General features: G+C 46.2%; 1 protein-coding gene across 1 annotated transcript in view; it reads left to right on the top strand.

Annotated features, from left to right (window-relative positions):
- Positions 1 to 18,352, top strand: part of tafa5l (TAFA chemokine like family member 5, like) — an 89,780-nt gene extending 71,428 nt beyond the window's left edge. The window contains exons 5-6 of the mRNA XM_063207595.1: positions 2,936 to 2,986; positions 17,834 to 18,352. Coding sequence (XP_063063665.1) covers positions 2,936 to 2,959 — 24 coding nt within the window. The 3' untranslated portion in view covers positions 2,960 to 2,986; positions 17,834 to 18,352. The remainder of the gene's footprint in view (positions 1 to 2,935; positions 2,987 to 17,833) is intronic.
- Positions 18,353 to 19,278: the final 926 nt, after the last annotated feature.

Raw genomic sequence — 19,278 nt, 5'->3', positions numbered from 1 at the left:
TGTTGGGCCTGTGCACAGACCATTGAGGATGAACATGAGTTTCTCTCTCTCTCTTTCTCTCTCTCTTTCTCTCTCTCTTTCTCTCTCTCTCTCTCTCTCTCTCTCTCTCTCTCTCTCTCACACACACACACACACACACACACACACACACACACACACACACACACACACACACACACACACACACACACACACACACACACACCATTTGTATTTGGGTAGCCCAATGCATTTGCTTTTTACTCAAACGACGCCAATCATGTTTTCCATCTTTTGAAAATAGTTAAGAGTTTTTTTGTGGTACAAGCCTCTTTTGAGATCACACATAAAAAGTAATATTTCACATTTTCCTGGAGGGGCGGTAGTCAGTTGTCATTCTGTACGCAGAAGGGAACCTCACAGACAGATATATTATCTGTGAGCTGTTTTGTTTTGTTTTTTAATGACAGTTATTTTTATTTTAATGCAAAAAGCATATTTGTTATTAGTCTGACAGACAAAGGCAGAGGTCTGTTATCTCCCCCCAAATGAAAGGTGTTAATTTCAAAGCTGGCAGGGAGGATATTGACGTATCTGGTGGTGTTGCTGCGAAACGGGCCGCCGGAGTAACGCAGTTAATAAAGGATGTGCTGATAATCCTTTTCATTAACTGGCGACGGGAGACAGTGTGTCAAAACAGACACATGTTAAAAGCCTTTTAGCGTTTGCCGACTTGGTTGACATACATGCACAAACACTGACAAACACTCACATAGTCAGTGAGGGGCATATTGCAGAGATGGACATACTCAAACACACACGCACGCGCACACACACACCCCATATGAAAAAGAATTATATGATTCATATACTGCAAACATGCATGTTCCTTACATGACATCGTATAGAAAAAATGTGCCAGATTTGCAAGAGTCACTTATACTTTTTCTAATATATGTCTATCATGATAGTCGATTATGGCCCCTTTTCGAAAAGAAATACTATATGGAACTTATATGCATGCCATATAACATGACTGCATGCAGTATAAATTCTTATAAGAGTTTGACATGCCAACAATGCATAATACTATATTATATTGACTAAAACATATGAGAAAACTACTATATTCCTATAGAAATAATGCACGTTTTATGTTAAAATCATATTGAAGTCTTATTCAATTTACGTGTGGGACTCTGACCGCTACACCAAAGAGCCAGGCTCGTTGGCATGTTAGTCTGAACACACCCACAACCCTAGTGATGGTCACTCCATCACATTGCCTTCCCCTTCGGGAAGCGCACGCGTGCGCTTCACACACTCATGGTGTCCCTCACGCAACTGCCCATCATGCTTCTCCCATCCAATGTGCCCCATCATCAATGCTTCACCTATCACTGAGGTCCCTCACACGGGGGTAACCAATCCTGGGGGTCCCTCACATGGAATTACGGCTCACACACCATGAGTACGCTTCCGATGGCCTCACGGTACCATCCCACTTCTGACACCATTTATAGCGAAGGGGAGTAGAGTTGCCCAGCTGGGACTTGAACCCAGACCTTCTGGGGTAGTAAACCGGGGCTCTGACCACTACACCAAAGAGCCAGGCTCGTTGGCATGTTAGTCAGAACACACCCACAACCCTAGTGATGGTCACTCCAGCACACGTATGTTCCGTACATGTTCCGTAGTTGGATTTTACAGACTTCCTATATTAAGTTTATATGAAGTTTACAACTTGAAATGTAATATTCGTATATAAATTTTATAAAGTTTATACTGTACATTTAATTATATGCAAACCTGATTTAATTTGTACATTTCTTAAACAGTTTCTGACACCAATATTTATATGAATTCTGCACATTTGTCATATGAAGCATGAGACTTTAAATGTAATATTTGTATATAACACAGGCCTAGACAGTCTAAATAAGCTTCCCGGAAAAAAAATCAACCTGACGAAGAACTTCACTCATGATTTTTTATTTGTCTTTCTTGACTGTCACTTTGATTATATATAGGCCTATATTGCCTAAAGACAAATGTGTGTATGTGTGTGTGTGTGTGGGGGGGGGGGTGTCTGTCCCACATTGTCCCTCTGAAGCATACCCCTTGTCCCCCCTTGGACTTATTAGCAGGTGGTCACCCTAGCTGGAAATAAGCTACAACAAATATTGCATGGTGCACCTTTAAATATGGCATACACATAGGGCCTACTGTAACATATACAACAACATGGCACAAATACAGCACACATCTGATTAGCATTCATCCAAAAACAGCACTATTTTCCAATCTTTTTACTTATACGAAATATATAAGCCCATAGTAACATAAATCGTGTATGGCATATATGACTGACAGCACTATTTTCCAATCTTTTTACTTATACGAAATATATAAGCCCATAGTAACATAAATCGTGTATGGCATATATGACTGAAAATGAATAAAAAAATTGTTAGATTTGTATATGTGGGTTTGTGCCTTGTATGACCCTTATAATATTCTTATGGAACAGATATAATCCATATGCGTTTTTAATAAGACTTTTTCATATGGGACACACACACACACACACACACATATGTGCACAGCACATGCACATGCACATGCACACACACACGTGCATTCTGTGATGGACAGACACTGACATGCAGGCACACTTTCAGACAAACACACACACACACACACACACACACACACACACACACACACACACACACACACACACACACACACACACACACACACACACACACACACACACACACACACACACACACACACACACACACACACACCTAAGCAAGCACATCCACACTCGCAAACTGGTTTTCTTCTCATATTAGCCCACACAGCCACACAGGAGTATTTTTCGTCATTTTGTTTGCCTGCTGTGTGACATATTTCCATTGGCGTGACTTGTGTCTCTGTTCTCCCACAGCCTCTGCCTAAGGAGCCATCTTAAATGACCCCCTCTGGAAACTACAGGGAGGTGAGTGGGCTTATTCCTTAATAACTGATAAGACATGATGATTTTCCCCCTCTTCTGTTCCGGCTCCTCTCTTTCTCTCCCTCTCCCTCTCTCTCTCTCTCTCTCTCTCTCTCTCTCTCTCTCTCTCTCTCTCTCTCTCTCTCTCTCTCAAATTCAAATTCAATCTCTCTCTCTCTCTCTCTCTCTCTCTCTCTCTCTCTCTCTCTCTCTCTCTCTCTCTCTCTCTCTCTCTCTCTCTCTCTCTCTCTCTCTCTCTCTCTCTCTCTCTCACCACTTCCCATCACCCAGTCACTTAGCCTCATCCTCCATCATGTGCTGATGGATGAGTATGTTCCCCTCTCCTCTCCTCTCCTCTCCTCTCCTCTGTTCTCCTCTCCTCTCCTCTCATCTCCTCTCCTCTCCTCTCCTCTCCTCTCCTCTCCTCTCCTCTCTTCTCTCTCCTCTCCTCTCCTCTCCTCTCCTCTCCTCTCCTCTCCCCTCCTCTCCTCTCCTCTCCTCTCCTCTCCTCTCCTCTGCTCTCCTCTGCTCTCCTCTCCTCTGCTCTCCTCTCCTCTCCTCTCCTCTCCTCTGTTCTCCTCTCCTCTGTTCTCCTCTCCTCTGTTCTCCTCTCCTCTCCTCTCCTCTCCTCTCCTCTCCTCTCCTCTGCTCTGCTCTCCTCTGCTCTGCTCTCCTCTCCTCTCCTCTCCTCTCCTCTACTCTCCTCCCCTCCTCTCCTCTCCTGCCCTCTCCTCTCTCTTCTCTTCTCCTCTCCTCTCCTCTCCTCTCCTCTCATCTCCTCCTCCCCCCTCCTCTCCTCTCCTCTCCTCTCCTCTCTTCTCCTCTCCTCTCCTCTCCTCTCCTTCCCTCTCCTCTACCCTCCTCTCCCCTCTCCTTTCCTCTCTCCTCTCCTCTACCCTCCTCTCCTCTCCTTCCCTCTCCTTTCCTCTCTCCTCTCCTCTCCTCTCCTCTCATCTCCTCTCCTCTCCTCTCCTCTCCTCTCCTCTCCTCTCTCCTCTCTCCCACACTCCCTGCACCCCTCCCCCCAACTCTCCTCTCCTCTTCTCTCCTCTCCTCTCCTCCCCTCCTCTCCTCTCCTCTCTTCTCCTCCTCTCCTCTCTTCCCCTCTCCTCTCATCTCTTCTCCTCCTCTCCTCTCCTCTCCACGCCTCCTCTCCCCTCTCCTCTCCTCTCTCCTCTCCTATCCCTTCCTCTCCTCTCCTCTACCCTCCTTTAATCTCCTCTCCTCTCCTCTCTTCACTTCTCTCCTCTCCTCCTCTCTCCTCTCCTCTCCTCTCCTCTCATCTCCTCTCCTCTCCTCTCCTCTCCTCTCCCCTCTCCTCTCTCCCACACTCCCTGCACCCCTCTCCCCACCTCTCCTCTCCTCTCCTCTCCTCTCCTCTCCTCTCCTCTCCTCTCCTCTCCTCTCCTCTCCTCTCTCGCCACTCCCCACTCCCCACTCCCCTCTCCCATCTCTCCCCTCTCTCGCCACTCCTGCTCCTGGGCAACTGAAGACAGCGAGGCAGCATAAGCAGTGCATGGAGAGAGGAATGCAGAGATCGAGAGACAGACCAAGTGAGAGACTGACTGGGAGCAGCTGAGCTGAAATAGCGTGGAGATCTTATCATTTATCAGGGGCCAATTTTCAGCGGTGGCAATGATTAAGATGTGTCAGGGGCAGCTTACCTGATCAGTGCTGGCTGGGCCAGAGCAGGATTAGAGCCGAATAACGGTGCGCGTCAACGCAATGAAGTTGAGGGTGGGGCTGTGGAGGGTGGGGTAGGATTCAAGTTCAAGTTCGGATTTTCATTTGTCCCCAAAGGGGAAATTAGGTTGTAGCAGGCATTAAAACACTCAGCACAGACAGCAAGATAATAAATAAAAACAACATAAAGACAGGGACACGGGTCAACACAGCACAAGGACATAAGGCCCCCATCCGTTTCACATAGGACTAGGACCAATATACAGAATACAAACAAAAAACAAAAAGCAAAAATGAAATAGGTTGGAGAGGGTGCATGAGCTCGGGTTGCTGGGGTCTGAAAGGTTGTGAGAAGATGATGAGGTCAATGGGGTGGGGGAATTGTGGTGGGTAGGGTGTGCGTTCAGGTTAGCTCGAGGGAAGAATGGGGTTAATAGGTGGGGCGGAGGGTGCTTAAGAGAAGGATACTGGTGGCAAGAGGCGGGGGAGTACAGCAGTGCAGGAGACCGTGAGGTTGTGGGGGCGGGGGCGTAGCTTGTGGGGCAGTTAGATGGGGAGGCGTGGGGCGTTTGAGAAAATGATAGTCAGGGACAGCAGGATGTTTCCAGGCGTAGGGGTGCAACATTACATTACACTACACTTAGCGTTTCTCTAACTAACAGAGTATTGGTCAGAGTCTGGGGTTAGGTGTCTTGTTGAAGGCCACCTCAGCCAGGTAGTGGGAGGGTGGGATTCGAAGCTCCAAACCTCTGATCTAAAGCCCATCTCCTTAACCATTAGGCCATTTAGCTGCTTAAGGGTGGAAGGGGGGGGTGCGGGGTTGGAGCTTGATGAGGTGGGTAGAGGTGCATCAGAGGGGGTGAAAGGAAGATGATTAGGTTAGCGGTTGGGGAGAACTTGACCTTGGGGGAGGGAGTTGTAAGGAGTCAGGTGTGTGTTGGGGGGGGGGGGGGTTGCTGGGGGTTAGATGCAGGACGTTGCATTACAGTAGTGTTTCTCAACGGGGTGCTCTACAGCAGGGGGGCGTTTAGAAGGATACAGCTGAGAGTTGGGGACACTCAGTTATTGGGGGGGATTAGTGTATTTTATTTTTTACTAAATACTTAATACTAAGGGGACGATGGCAGGCTTATGATGAGGTCAAGGGGGCATTGGGAAGCTTATGATGAAGCCCAGGAGGCGTTTATTCAAAAAGGTTGGGAACCACTGCATTAGAGGGCATGTGCGTTGTGGGTGGTGATGGGACGGGGGGGAACAGGGTTGTGGGGTTAAGTGGTTGGGGATCTAGGATGGGAGTTGAGTGTGTGTAGGGGTGGGAGTGGATACTGAGGGGTGCTGAGAGAGCTGTGGGTGGGGGATGATGGAAGATGCTGTGCACTAGTCGATTGGTGTGTGTGGGTGTGTAGGGGGGGGTGCATCAAAGGGTGTGTGAGGGGAAGGGAGAGATGACAAGAGCGGAGGAGTAGTGTGTGTGTGTGTGTGTGTGTGTGTGTGTGTGTGTGTGTGTGTGTGTGTGTGTGTGTGTGTGTGTGTGTGTGTGTGTGTGTGTGTGTGTGTGTGTGTGTGTGTGTGTGTGTGTGTGTGTGTGTGTGTGTGTGTGTGTGTGAGTGTGTGTGTGTGGGGGGGGGTATTGGTGGTGCGGTCAAGAGAGGGATTGAGGTGTGGGGGGCAGTGGGACAGGATGCTGAGGGGGCTAAGAGAGCTGGGGTGAGGGGGGGGGAGTTCAAAAAGACTGACTGGGTTGGGTGTTGGAGGTGGTGGAGGAGGATGGTGGAGGAGGATGATGGATGGTGATGGAACATTAGTGGGGGGGGGTTGTGCAAGGGTAAGAGACAGATGCAGGAGAGGTGGTTGAGGAGGATGGAACATTAGTGGGGGGGGGTTGTGCAAGGGTAAGAGACAGATGCAGGAGAGGTGGTTGAGGAGGATGTTGGATGGTGACGGGACGTTAGGAAGTGCGCTGCGCTGGGGGCTAGCTGGCTGGCTGGTGCGTTGGAGAGGGTACATATAGTGGAGAGAGGGGATGATGGTACGTCAGGACGTGCGTTGGAAACAGAAACAGCAGTCGAGCTGAGCAGAGGAGAGCTGAGCAGAGGAGAGCTGAGCGGAGCTCTGGGCTCCACAGGGACGCCCCCTAATAAGGGACTCCATGGGCCCCTGGGCCAGACAACAAGAAAGGCCCCCCGCCCTTTCATGGATGTAGCTCATTTACAAAAAAGAATTGGGGTTTTAGACCAGATGTTAGAGGGGTTCGTTAGGGGTTCGGGGTTGTGTCCTCTGAGAAATACACGTGTGATTTTAACACAATTCGAGAATGAGAATATAGAGACTTGGGCCTCAGGGCCCCCCTTAACTCTTGCACCCCCTGGGCCTGGGCCCATTCCAGTAGGCCCGTCCAGCAGTCCATCCCTGCTGATAATGGCAGACTGCAAAACTGGCAGACACATGTAGCAGGCAAGCAGGCAGGCAAGGCACGCACTCAAGGCAGTGGCAGCGGAGGGAGGATGAGATAAGGTTGTCTTTAACAAGATAAATCTACATACGCAGCTGTTGTTTGTCTGCCTGCCTGCCTGCCTGCCTGCCTGCCTGCCTGCTATCCCCACAATCCACATCCCTGAGTGAGTGTGCCATACAGGGAAGAGATGTGTGTGTGACTGTTGGTATGTTAGTGTGTTTATTTGCTTGTTGATGTTTGTTTGTTTGTTTATTGGGGTTGTTTAGAGGGAGAGAGTGAATGTAGTACAGCAAGGAGTACAAGATGTATAATTCAGTCTCCTACCCTGCCAAAAAAGTTCAGTTCAGCTTCAAACACCAGCATCTGAAAGCTTGTTTTTGAGTTACACTTCAAATGGTATTTGACATTTTCCTGCACTTTGGTTGTAAGTCTTGTGAAGTGTGATTCAGACGCTGCGGTACAAAGCGTGTGTGTAGTGTAGGACTGGACAGCATCCTAGTCAAGGTGCTTTTTGCCTCTTTTCAAAAGCGGAGCAAGCACAGAGCCAAAAAAGCTGAAGGGATAGCCTCTCTCTATCTCTCTTTAACACTCTCTCTCCCACTCTCTCTCTCTCTCGCTCTCCTCCTCTCTCTCTCTCTCTCTCTCTCTCTCTCTCTCTCTCTCTCTCTCTCTCTCTCTCTCTCTCTCTCTCTCTCTCTCCCTCTGTCATATCTGCTAAATCTACACCCAGACTTAGACACGGTCAGCCAAGCCTGAAGCAGGCGTTTGTAGAGATTAAAGGCAATGCAGTTGTATAGATACACACACACACACACACACGCACGCACGCACGCACGCACGCACACACACACACACACACACACACACACACACACACACACACACACACACACACACACACACACACACACACACACACACACACACACACACACACATTTTCAAATCTTATACAATACAAGTCAACGGTTGCAAACCAGGCCGCAACAGGAGGCTGTGTACCACACACCTACCATACTGCAGTGCTTAGCATGTGATCCGCTCCTACTGCATCATCTACCATCTACTATCTTAAAGCCCCCCCACCACCTCTCACTATGGCTGAATTCCCAACGGAAGGCAGTGGCTAGATGACTCCCCTCCTACATAAACAGGTCTCTGATCAGATATGTGAAGTTAGCTGATGAGGCGGTCGTTACGAACGGCACTAACGAGTGCGCTGCCGATTCCGCAACCGGGGAACTTAGGACCCTTTTTCCACACAAAAAAAGGTCAGGGCACAAATTTACAACTCAGAAATATTGCAAATATTGCATTACTGACAGGCTAAGTTTAGGGTTGGTTTTGGGAAGTGTTAGATACAATGTAGGGAACATAGAACCCTTTTTTAGAAAAAGGACCCTAAGTTCCCCTGTCCCATACAAAGACCGGGTAACATAGGACCTGGGGAATATAGGACCCAGGGAACATAGGTACGCTCCCAGAACGGCTACCTTTCCTGTTTCGAACGTAGCCTTTATCTTCATAGCTCTTAGGGCTGTCACCATGCACTTGACACCGCATTCAACTACACCTGAAAATGGAGGGACAAGAAAGGAGGGAGAGAGAGAGAGAGAGAAAGAGAAGAGGAGAGAGATAGAGAGAGAGAGAGGTAGAGTGAGGATAAAAAAAAAACATTTATCGTGCCTCCTCCACTCACTTTAAATGCCTTTAAATGTCAGCGTGCCATTGAATGTGCCGCTGTGCACGACTCGATAGCAGCGTGTGTGCGGTTGCTCGCTGACTCGGTGGATGGCCGGCCTGGGAATTGGACCCCGGGCCTTGTTAGCGAGACCTTCAGAGCGCGGTGGCATCATGGCAGAACAATGGGGAGGCGGGGGGTAAGGAGTAAGAGGTGTGGGGTGGTGGTGGGTCTGGTGCATACAGCTAGATATCAACCAGAGAAGCGTGGGAGTACTAGAATGCAATAGGGGAGTGTGGTGGGGTGATTTCGTGGGCGGACAGCTGCTGTAGAGGAGTCTGGGGATAATGTAGAATGAAGTGGGGAGAGTATAGGTGTACTTACGTATGTACTTAAATTCATGGGGGGGGGGGTCATACGTACAGTACATCTAGATATTAACACAATGCGGAGAGAGTAGAATGAAATGGTGGGTGTGGGTAGATTTAATGGGGGGGGGCAACTGCATAAAGCTGTATTTTAATCAGAGAGGAGGAGTGTGGAGAGTGCAATGAGATGGGGGCCGTGTAGGTCGGTGGAAACTCGTGGGGGGGGGGGGGTCTGTTACTTTTATATTATTTACCAGAGGAGTGTGGAGAAAGTGTAGAATGGAATAGGAAAGTAGAATGAAATAGGAGAGTATTGGATACACTTTATGGGGGGGGGGGGGTCTGCTTACAGCAGGATATTAACCTGAGATGAGAGTGGGTAGTGGAATCGAGAGGGTTGTGTGGGGGGGGTGGGGGTGGGGGGGGGGGTGGGGGGTGGGGTGGGGGTGTTGGGTAAAACTCATTGCTTATATTGATTTCTCCAGGTTGCAACTGAGAAAACAGAATGAATCATGAGCAATTACCAGAGACAGGCCGAACGGGGAAATTGGGTGCGTCATAAATATTTATTTGCGAGGCGGGTTTCAGATCTGATAGATTCAGTCCAGAGAGCCTCCTTTGCAGTACACCCAACAACAGCATGAATGCCAACCGCTACTGCCCCATCCAAAAAAAAAAAAAAACAGTTTTATCTGTTATAGTGTTATGCAAGCAGGTTTCATATCTGATACATGCACTCCAGAGATGCTCATTTACAGTGCACCCCAAAGTAACACCAGCACGATTCTCAAAGACTAACCTTTACACAAAACCACACTTAGCCCAAAAAAAGCACCCCAAAAGACAAGTCTCCTTTACACCCAACACAATGAAAACAACACCCCCTTTGCAAAAAAATACCCCGCTATCCACAACAACAAAAAATGCATACTTTTAGCTAGTAGGTACATGCATGCATTGCAGGCAGTCTGACACATCAACTTCTCAGAATTTGCCAGTGTACATCCGTGTGCCAAATGTAAAGATTGCAAAAAACTGTACAGAGTACTCTACATGCACAGCCCACTTCTCTTCAGCCCTCCGCTGCACTTACTCAATGGCAATAAGCAATGAATAAATTATGACAATAAATACCAATAATAAATTGTGCATTATATCTATGAGGCACGTCAGGCCCCTTTTGTGAATAGAAGTTCACTACACAGACCAGTCCAGTGGCAACACTCAGGGACCTTGTGCAACCTGATTGCCCACGGTTAAGATGGCCATTGGTATGGAGGCAGGAGACGCAGGGCCGGATGTTTTTTTTCAATATTGCATCCTGTCACAATTCTGCAATATTTCATTTTGTGGCCAAGCAGGGGCCTCTTGACAGGTGGGGAGCCCTAGGCTGCAGCCATACTGTATCTAGCCTGTGCGTTAATCCGGTCCTGGTGACATTGCTGTTCTTTTAAAACCCCTTAGCGCAGAGCCTATGCTATAACCTACACAGTAAAAACTTACAAGGATTTCAGAGTAATTTACTGTGAAATCTCACAGTTAATTACTCTGATGTTCTGGTACATTATGCTACTGTGATGGTCACACGGCACACAGCAAATTAGTCTGAAATCATTGTATCACTTGCCATTTCTCACCTAACTTGCACATCACAGTATTTTACTGTGCTCTTCAAGGATAACCAGCATGCCAAAGTGATAAACTAGGAAACATCACAGTAAACTACTGTGTGGGCGGAGTATCTATTGAATTATTAGTGCATTGGGGCACAACTTCAGTCATAGACAGATTGGGCTCTTCATTGCAATCACACCTTTCATTGACATTTTCAGCAAATTATTTCATTCTTAATGTCTTGTGGTATACATGTATACACCCATCATCAGTTGACTACTTTTTCCCCACTCTCTGTCAACTAACAGAAGAATGAGCTTATATATATTGGGAGATATACAGTACATGACCATCTTCTTGACGGTGGGAATATGGTCATTTTTCTTGAGTACCACTTTAAATAGTAGCCTACAACCCCTACAATAAACAGAGAATATAACAAGGAGTAATATTTTGAAGCACACTTAAGATATTCCTTCAAGATAAATGCACAGTGGGTTTACATACAGTGTTCAATCTCGCCCTCCAACCTGTGCCTGCAGTTCACCTAGAGAGCGCTGTCGAGACAGCAGAGCCCATAAGGCTGGCGCTAATAACTGACAATTGTGCTCGCTGTCGGCTGAAACTTGACAATATTATTGTAAGTTCTGAGAAATCAATGTGGATGTAAATGAAATGTACAATAACCTGGGAGTTATGTCCAGGGCCGGTTCTGGCTTATTTGGTGCCCTAGGCGAGTTTGAGTTCTGGCGCCCCCCCATAAGTCTACCAATGAGGTCTGCATTGATCTACACTACCTACAGCATCACAAAGCATGGCAGCATAACAATTTTAATAAGCTACACATTTGTGCTGTCTTCCAAACCAATTTCATTTCTGGACTGGAAATAGTGGTGCATTTGTGAGTAGGAGAATGAGAAGGGGACTATCTAGGCTATGTGTTTGAACTGGAGGGACAGGGTGAGAGAAAGGGAGAAGAGCTGTCACGCTATTGAATTTCATAATATACAAAATATAGTAAATAGCCTCACTTGTCTGCTGTGCATGGTTCTGTTAGCCTACATGATTAATGTAGGCTATGTCATTCTGGTCTGGAAATTAATGTTTTTTTAAGCTTACAACAAGCAGGTAATTCATGTGGATGGAAGGAGATATGGCAGCTAAAATGGTTTTAAACATTGCACCAGTCTTACTTTACATTGCTTGTCAACCTAAGCAAGTATTATGATATCAGGTGGGTGGAAGTGAGTAGTGAGTATAGGCTACTAACAGCTACTTTACTGGATTTCATTGCTTGGCATACTTGGCTAATGTTAGCATGCTAACTAGCGATTTCTCTGATCAAAAACAAAGCTCTTTTTCTCTCTAATTCCAAATAGTAACCTCATAACTATTAGGCTTTCCATAATCACAAACGGTTGCTGATTAAATCACATAGTTCCAAAACACCCTCTGAAACTCCTGCATCATGCAATGAGTGGTTTAATGAGAACATAATAATCTCCATCCAGCAGAGCAGCACTACTGTTTGCGCTTGCCCTCTCTGTCTCTCGAGTGAGTCTCCAAATTCAAAATAGAACGCACGCTGTCACTCGTCCCGCCCCCTTTCTCAGAACTGTCTGTTTATTGGTTCACAGACTTCCCAGAGACAGTTGGAAGCGATATTACTATTGGCTGAGGGGCGCTTTGCAGTGAGGAGCGCTTTCGCCACTCTTTGTTGATTGCGACTTCATAAAAAAAACTTCATATCGCAAAATTACGCATAGGAGAACGCCATTTCGGCGCCCCTTTCTTCACATGGCGCTCTAGGCGACCGCCTAGCCGGCCTATGCTAAAAACCGGCCCTGGTTATGTCCTTCTGATTTCTTACAGCATTGGCATTTATGAGTCAGGCTCCGCTAGCATCTTGCTAACAAAATTGCTTTACGGCCGTCGTGATCACAGCAATGCAGCCGGCCGACCAATCCAAACACAGTGTGTGAAGCCACTCATGACGTCATATTGACAATAAATACGTATTTTACAAAGATCCAGAGAGTTTAAACATTCAAACTAAGTGCTGTTTGAAAGGATAATTCATCCTGCCTTTGGGAAAAATAAAATATAACGACGATACCAATTCTCTCCCAAAGCAATGGCAGCATCTGTGGATGAGCTCCATGAACCCCATTCATTCTAACAGCCTCTGCGATCCTTGGCGCTCCTCTGCGCTGTCTGGATGGTGCCACCACAGTGGGTTTACATACAGTGTTGAATCTCGCCCTCAAACCCGTGCCTGCAGTTCACCTAGGGAGCGCTGTCGAGACAGCAGAGCTCATAAGGCTGGCGCTAATAACTGACAATTGTGCTCGCTGTCTGCTGAAACTTGACAATATTACTGTAAGTTCTGAGAAACCAATGTGGATTTCAATGAAATGTACAATAACCTGGGAAGTATGTCCTTCTGATTTCCTACAGCGTTGGCATTTATGAGTCAGGCTCTGCTAGCATCTTGCTAACAAAATTGCTTTACGGTCGTCGTGATCACAGCAATGCAGCCGGCCGACCAATCTAAACGCAGTGTGTGAAGCCACTCGTGACGTCATATTGACAATAAATATATTGACATTCAAACTAACTGCTGTTTGAAAGGATAATCTATCCTGCCTTTTGGAAAAATAAAATGAAACGATGATACCAATTCTCTCCCAAAGCAATGGCAGCATCGTGGTTGAGCTCCATGCGACCCCATTCATTTCAACAGCCTCTGCGCTCCTTGGCGCTCCCCTGCGCTGTCTGGATGGCGCCACTTAGTGGACAGTACCACCCGGAAAAAGTAGCGAGATTCCTCTCTCGTATTACCCATAAAGTCTCTCTGGTGCCACTTAGTGGACAGTACCACCCGGAAAAAGTAGCGAGATTGCTCTCTTGTACTACCCATAAACACTCTCTGATAAATGGCTCTCCATAAGTGCATTGCATGATGGGACACGATCTGAAGCCCTGATGACAAAATAGTTTGCTGTAAATGTCCATGAAGTGTCTGAAGGCCCGTGTTGTGCTATGTGGCAGCCTTGGCCTAATGGTTAGGGAGGTGGACTTAAGTTCAGTGAGTTGCAGGTTCAAATCCCTCCAAACCCTACATTGCCCTGGGGACAGCAACCATTATTGCATATTTGTATATCACTTTGAGTAAAGGCGTCAGCCCTCAACCCAACTGACATGCCTTCCCATTGAACTTTCGCCTACTTCAAGTGTGTAACAATATCTTACTGTGAACTCACAGGGAGTTACTGGCTACTAATTGCATTCATTTCACAGTAACATACTGTGAATTCGTCATATTCACAGTTAACTACTGTAAAGGCGTCAGCCTTCAACCCAACTGACATGCCTTCCCATTGAACTTTCGCCCACTTCAAGTGTGTAACAATATCTTACTGTGGGTTCAGTAGAAAATACTGTGAACTCACAATGAGTTACTGGCTACTAATTGCATTCATTTCACAGTAACATACTGTGACATTCTGCCATAATTTGTGAACTGTGAAATCCAGAGAGACCTTTCATCATATCACAGTTAACTACTGTGCTGTTATAACAGGTGTTTCGTGGCTCTAGGCCATTATTGGGTGCACTATGTGGCTGCCTTGGCCTAATGGTTAGGGAGGTGGACTTAAGATCAGAGAGTTGCAGGTTCTAATCCCTCCTAACCTGGCATTACCCTAGGGACAGTAACCAATGTTGGATATCTGTATGTCACTTTGTGTTGCTCCTGGCCATGATTGATTGTAATTACTAATTGTCAGGCCTAATTAGAAGAAGGTCTATGATTGGAAATGTTGCTGGTTCTGCTTCCAATAAATTAAGTTGCAACCAATGTGCTACACAAACACTTTTTTAAGTTGGCACCTGCTAATGCCTTTGTCTTGGATGTGCACGCCAAAACTCCAGCATCCAATTTTAAATCAGAATATTGCCACCTAGTAAACAAAATTAGGCTATCTTGTGAAGTGCCATTGCACAATTGAAAGTCAAATGCTGCATGATTGACATTGCCTACCATCAACCAGGAACAATGGTAGTGCCCAATCAATCTGTCAATTAGTACCTGACCTCACTTGAGTATATAGGACTGTTACAAGTTCATTGAATTACTACCTGCAGCTGCCACATGCCTGATTACTCTGGTCACATGGTTAACTTTCACCTCTATATAAACTCAGACTGTCACAATGCTTGAGTTGCTTGCCTAAATGACTGGTTCGCTGGCTCTCTGTCCGGCTTGTTGGTTAGTGAGCTAACTGACCGACCAACTGACTGTTTGTTGGCAAGCTGGTTGGCTGGCTAACTGACTCTTTTGGTTGACTGGATGGCTGGTTTGTTAGCTGGCTAGCCATACAACTGACTTGTTTGTTGGTTAGTTGGCTGACTAACTGAGTGTTAGTTGGTTAGCCGGCTCTTTGGCTGGCTAGCTGACAACTGACTCTTTTGGTTGGCTGGTGGACTGGTTTGTTGGCTGGCTAGCTATTTAGTTGGTAGTGAGTATTATGGTAGCAGGTATCCTTTTTGGTGTGTTGCTTACTTGATTAAGAAATTTCAGGTTTGTCTAATTATGCTCAACCAGAGTATTCTATGCACACTGGTTAATGTACTATCATCCAGGAGACTACAATTATCAAATGGTAATAATATTGCACATACTGCAGATACTTGAGTTTCTCTGTGGTTATGGATAGTTCGGTCTATCAATTCAAGAGAGCAGTGTGATGGACTGGTTCCATGCCACAGTTGTCTCAGTCATGGTGGGGAATGGGAGGTGCCACAATAACATGGTAGCTACCTCTTTTGTGGTGATGAATGGAGGGGCGGGATCATGGTAGTGTGGGTAGGGTGACAGTAACTTACTGTGGTGTGGCCACAGTAAACTACTGTGAGAAGATCACAGTAAACTGTGAGGATGGCCACAGTAAACTACTGTGAAATGAATGCAATTAGTAGCCAGTAAGCCACTGTGACATCACGGGAATATTTTTTACTGTGTACTGTCACCAACATTGTAATGGCTATGTCGTAATCTGTTACTTAAGGCTCTCGGTAGTGTCATAGCAATGTTGTTATGATGTAGTTGAGTATTTTCAGCAAGTAGTGAATAGGCCCGCCGGCGACTCCATCTGCAGTAAAAGGCTACAGGCCAAATTGTGTTGTTGTGCATGGGCACTACAATGCAATTACAACTTTAACCTGAAACCTTATCTATTATATTCTCATCTGCACATGTAGCCTACATGGTCTATAGGACCATCTAAAGTAAATAGAGTATAGTACGACCCAGTGTTTTTCCTTCTGTACAAAAGACACAAGAATCAGTAAGCCCGCTGACTGTGAAGTAAAGAGACTCGGTTTAATAGACATTCTACACTAATGCCTCTTTTCCACTGCTATTTTTCTGGTAGGCCTACAGCTCGACACATCGCGACTTGGCCGCCACTTTTTTCTTTTCGAATAGGCACGACACAGCTCAATCGTAAAGCGAAAAGTAGCGGCCAAGTCGTGTCGAGCTGTAGGCTGTTATTGCTGACCTTCCTTTTAAAAGCCATATTGCATTCACAACAAAAACTACAGAACTAACCTTACCCCTATCCCTAAACCTAATCCTAATCAGCTGTATTCTCAGCACATTGTATGTATACTATAGGACCATCTAAATAAAACACAGTATGACCCTGTTTATTCCCCTACAGTACACACGACCAAAGAATCACCAAGACCGCTGACTGTGAAATACGTCGAGAGATTGGGTTTAATAGACTGCATTCTGTACTAAATGTTCTTAACGCTATGACTCATCGCCTCTCTAAAAGGTTGTCAGTGAAATTATATGGCTGACATGTACGCCTCATACCACATTAAATGGAGACCTTTTTCCTTCGGGCTACAGCAGAGCTACTTTCCGGCTGAATGATTCCCCATCCTTCGCATTCACACACACACATGTACAGTGAGAGGGTTTCTGCGCAAATGGCGCATACTAACTGTATACGTCATTTTCATTTTTGCTCATTGCGGCCGTTGTCACAGAGTTTGTTTAGGTGAATTCCAACTGTCTGTTCATATTGGAACATTCATGGTTTTGTTTTTTGTTTTTTTGTTTGTTTGTTTGTTTGTTTGTTTGTTTGTTTGTTTGTTTTGGGGGGGGGCAGATATTTATCATTCATAAGGGACTCAATCAATTCTACACACTCATAGTACTAGTACGGAGTAACAAACCATAAGTTATGAACTTAAAGTCTCTCTCCCAGGTATAATAAAGAAAAAAGTTGGATCAATCAGATCCAACCTAGATATGCAGCCTCCAAAGCAGATAAAAAATATATAATTTAATAACTCTCCACAATAGCGTGTCCTCCTCACGCATGGGAGTCCTCGTGCACAGTGCCTTTGAAAAGGTCAGCCGTGGCAGCTTTACATACTGAGTGAGATTTCCAATACATTCCCATCATTCCTCTGTCATAGTTGTCGTCTGAGGGAAAGCAAGAGCAAGAAGTATGACTGCAATGCGATGTGAATGGATTGGATGACACTGCCATCGACCCATCTGTTAATGTCAATTATGTGAATTCATCTTCTACTCTTCTATTCTCTTGCTTTTCAAAAGTATATTCATACACTACAGGCTACTGCATACCAGCACAGAACTGTGCAGTGCACTGTTATGAAAACTCTCAAACCATCTCTGCCGCTTTGTGTTGTTCTATCAATAAATTATAGACAGGCCCTCTCAGTTACTCACGCTCTCTCTCTCTCTCTCGCATTTGTGCTCTCTGTGCTCTCTTTCTCTTTCTCTCTCCCGTGCATGCACAGAGTAAACAGTAAACAGAAACTGTGTGCTCATTTCACAGAGGAAATAGTTTAAGTAAACGCACAACATCCACACCATAGGTTTAGGCTCACCACACGGTCTAGGCTTGCTTTTCTGATTTGTGATAATGACTTTTTGTGCATCACCTTTTCACAAAGTTCTCCAACTCTCTCTCTCTCTCTTTCTCTCTCTCTCTCTCTCTCTGCAGGTTTACTGACGTTTAGGCCAGTCCATCACAATCACCCCCTCCTGAAGACAAGAACCTGAAGCTCAATGCTTCCTTTAGCCCCATACCACCCCGCCCGCTCCCCCTCGTCCCCCTCCCACGTCCCTCGATCCACCACCAACCTCCATCGCTCCAAACACCAACAAAACACAGACTCTACTCTCTGACTCTTCTTCATTGTCCTGCACAGCAAAGCCCACACAGTGTTACTGAAGACCAGCTATACTGTATCTCTCTCTCTCTCTCTCCTTCTGGGCAGCGACAATAATAACAACAGCCACAACAACAATGTCAACTTCTGCCGCCAACAGTGGACCTCGAGGGGATGAGGGCAACACAGCAAGGATCACTGTGGTGTTTGGGAAAACAACATTGACAACCACGAGGCCACCACTGCTTCACTGCTGTTGGGGATCTAAGAAGAAGAAAATGAAGAAGAAACAAAACCTCACATACAAATGAAATAGAAGTGACACATCCAGATCTGTGAAATTGTAAACAAACGGGAATCAAACTTCTCATTATACCACCATGTCAACTTCAGTTCAGTCGCTGCTGCTACAACAGCCGCAGCAATCAGTAACTTCATTCATTCCTTCACACACACACACACACACGCACACACACACACACACACACACACACACACACACACACACACACACACACACACACACACACACACACACATACACACACACACATATACGCTACTGTACCATGCCACCAAAACGCACCGGGACTCTGAGTAGCAGAGTGGGGACACGCTGGAGAGATTTAACTTTGTTTGGGAGCCAGCAGTGACCGTGACCAGTCTCATTGACCAGGCTGATTTCTCACTCTACTGAACTGTGGATGTGGAACGCGTTCTTGCCATGGAACCGGTACTGGAACTGACTATAATGAACTACTGTACCATAGGTGCTCAAGGAAGAAGGCAGACGGAGAAAAAAAAGAAAAACACTAAAACAAAATGTGAAAAATGAACTGGTTTTAAAAGCGCTTCGGTTTCTGGTCACGTTCTGTTGGATGGTTGCTTTTGGTGCGTGCGATATTGGTAACCTGGAGGTGTTGCCAGGGAACATTTGCCTGTTGCATCACCACGATGCTGAGGAGGAACGAACGGGAACAGCCAGTCCTCTGGGACCATTTCCTCTAGTAGTGCTATACTGGCAGGCCTTCCCCATGGCCTATAACACCTCCAGGGTCCAAGTGCCCCCCCGCTTTCGGTGTCCCTCTCCTCCAGTGTTTTATTTGTATGGGTGTAGTGGTCTTTTCAGCTGAACCTTTTAGTCATGATTCACATGGTGGTGGGTGGGTTGGATAGGGAGGTCAGAACGTAACTGAAACTGGAATGGAAGAATGGTGTGTGTGTGTGTGTGTGTGCGTGTGCGTGTGTGTGTGTGTGTGTAAGAGAGAGAGATAGA

This window comes from Engraulis encrasicolus, chromosome 10 (assembly GCF_034702125.1).
Source record: "Engraulis encrasicolus isolate BLACKSEA-1 chromosome 10, IST_EnEncr_1.0, whole genome shotgun sequence".
Lineage (NCBI taxonomy): Eukaryota > Metazoa > Chordata > Actinopteri > Clupeiformes > Engraulidae > Engraulis > Engraulis encrasicolus.
This window is presented reverse-complemented; position numbering and strand designations above follow the sequence as displayed.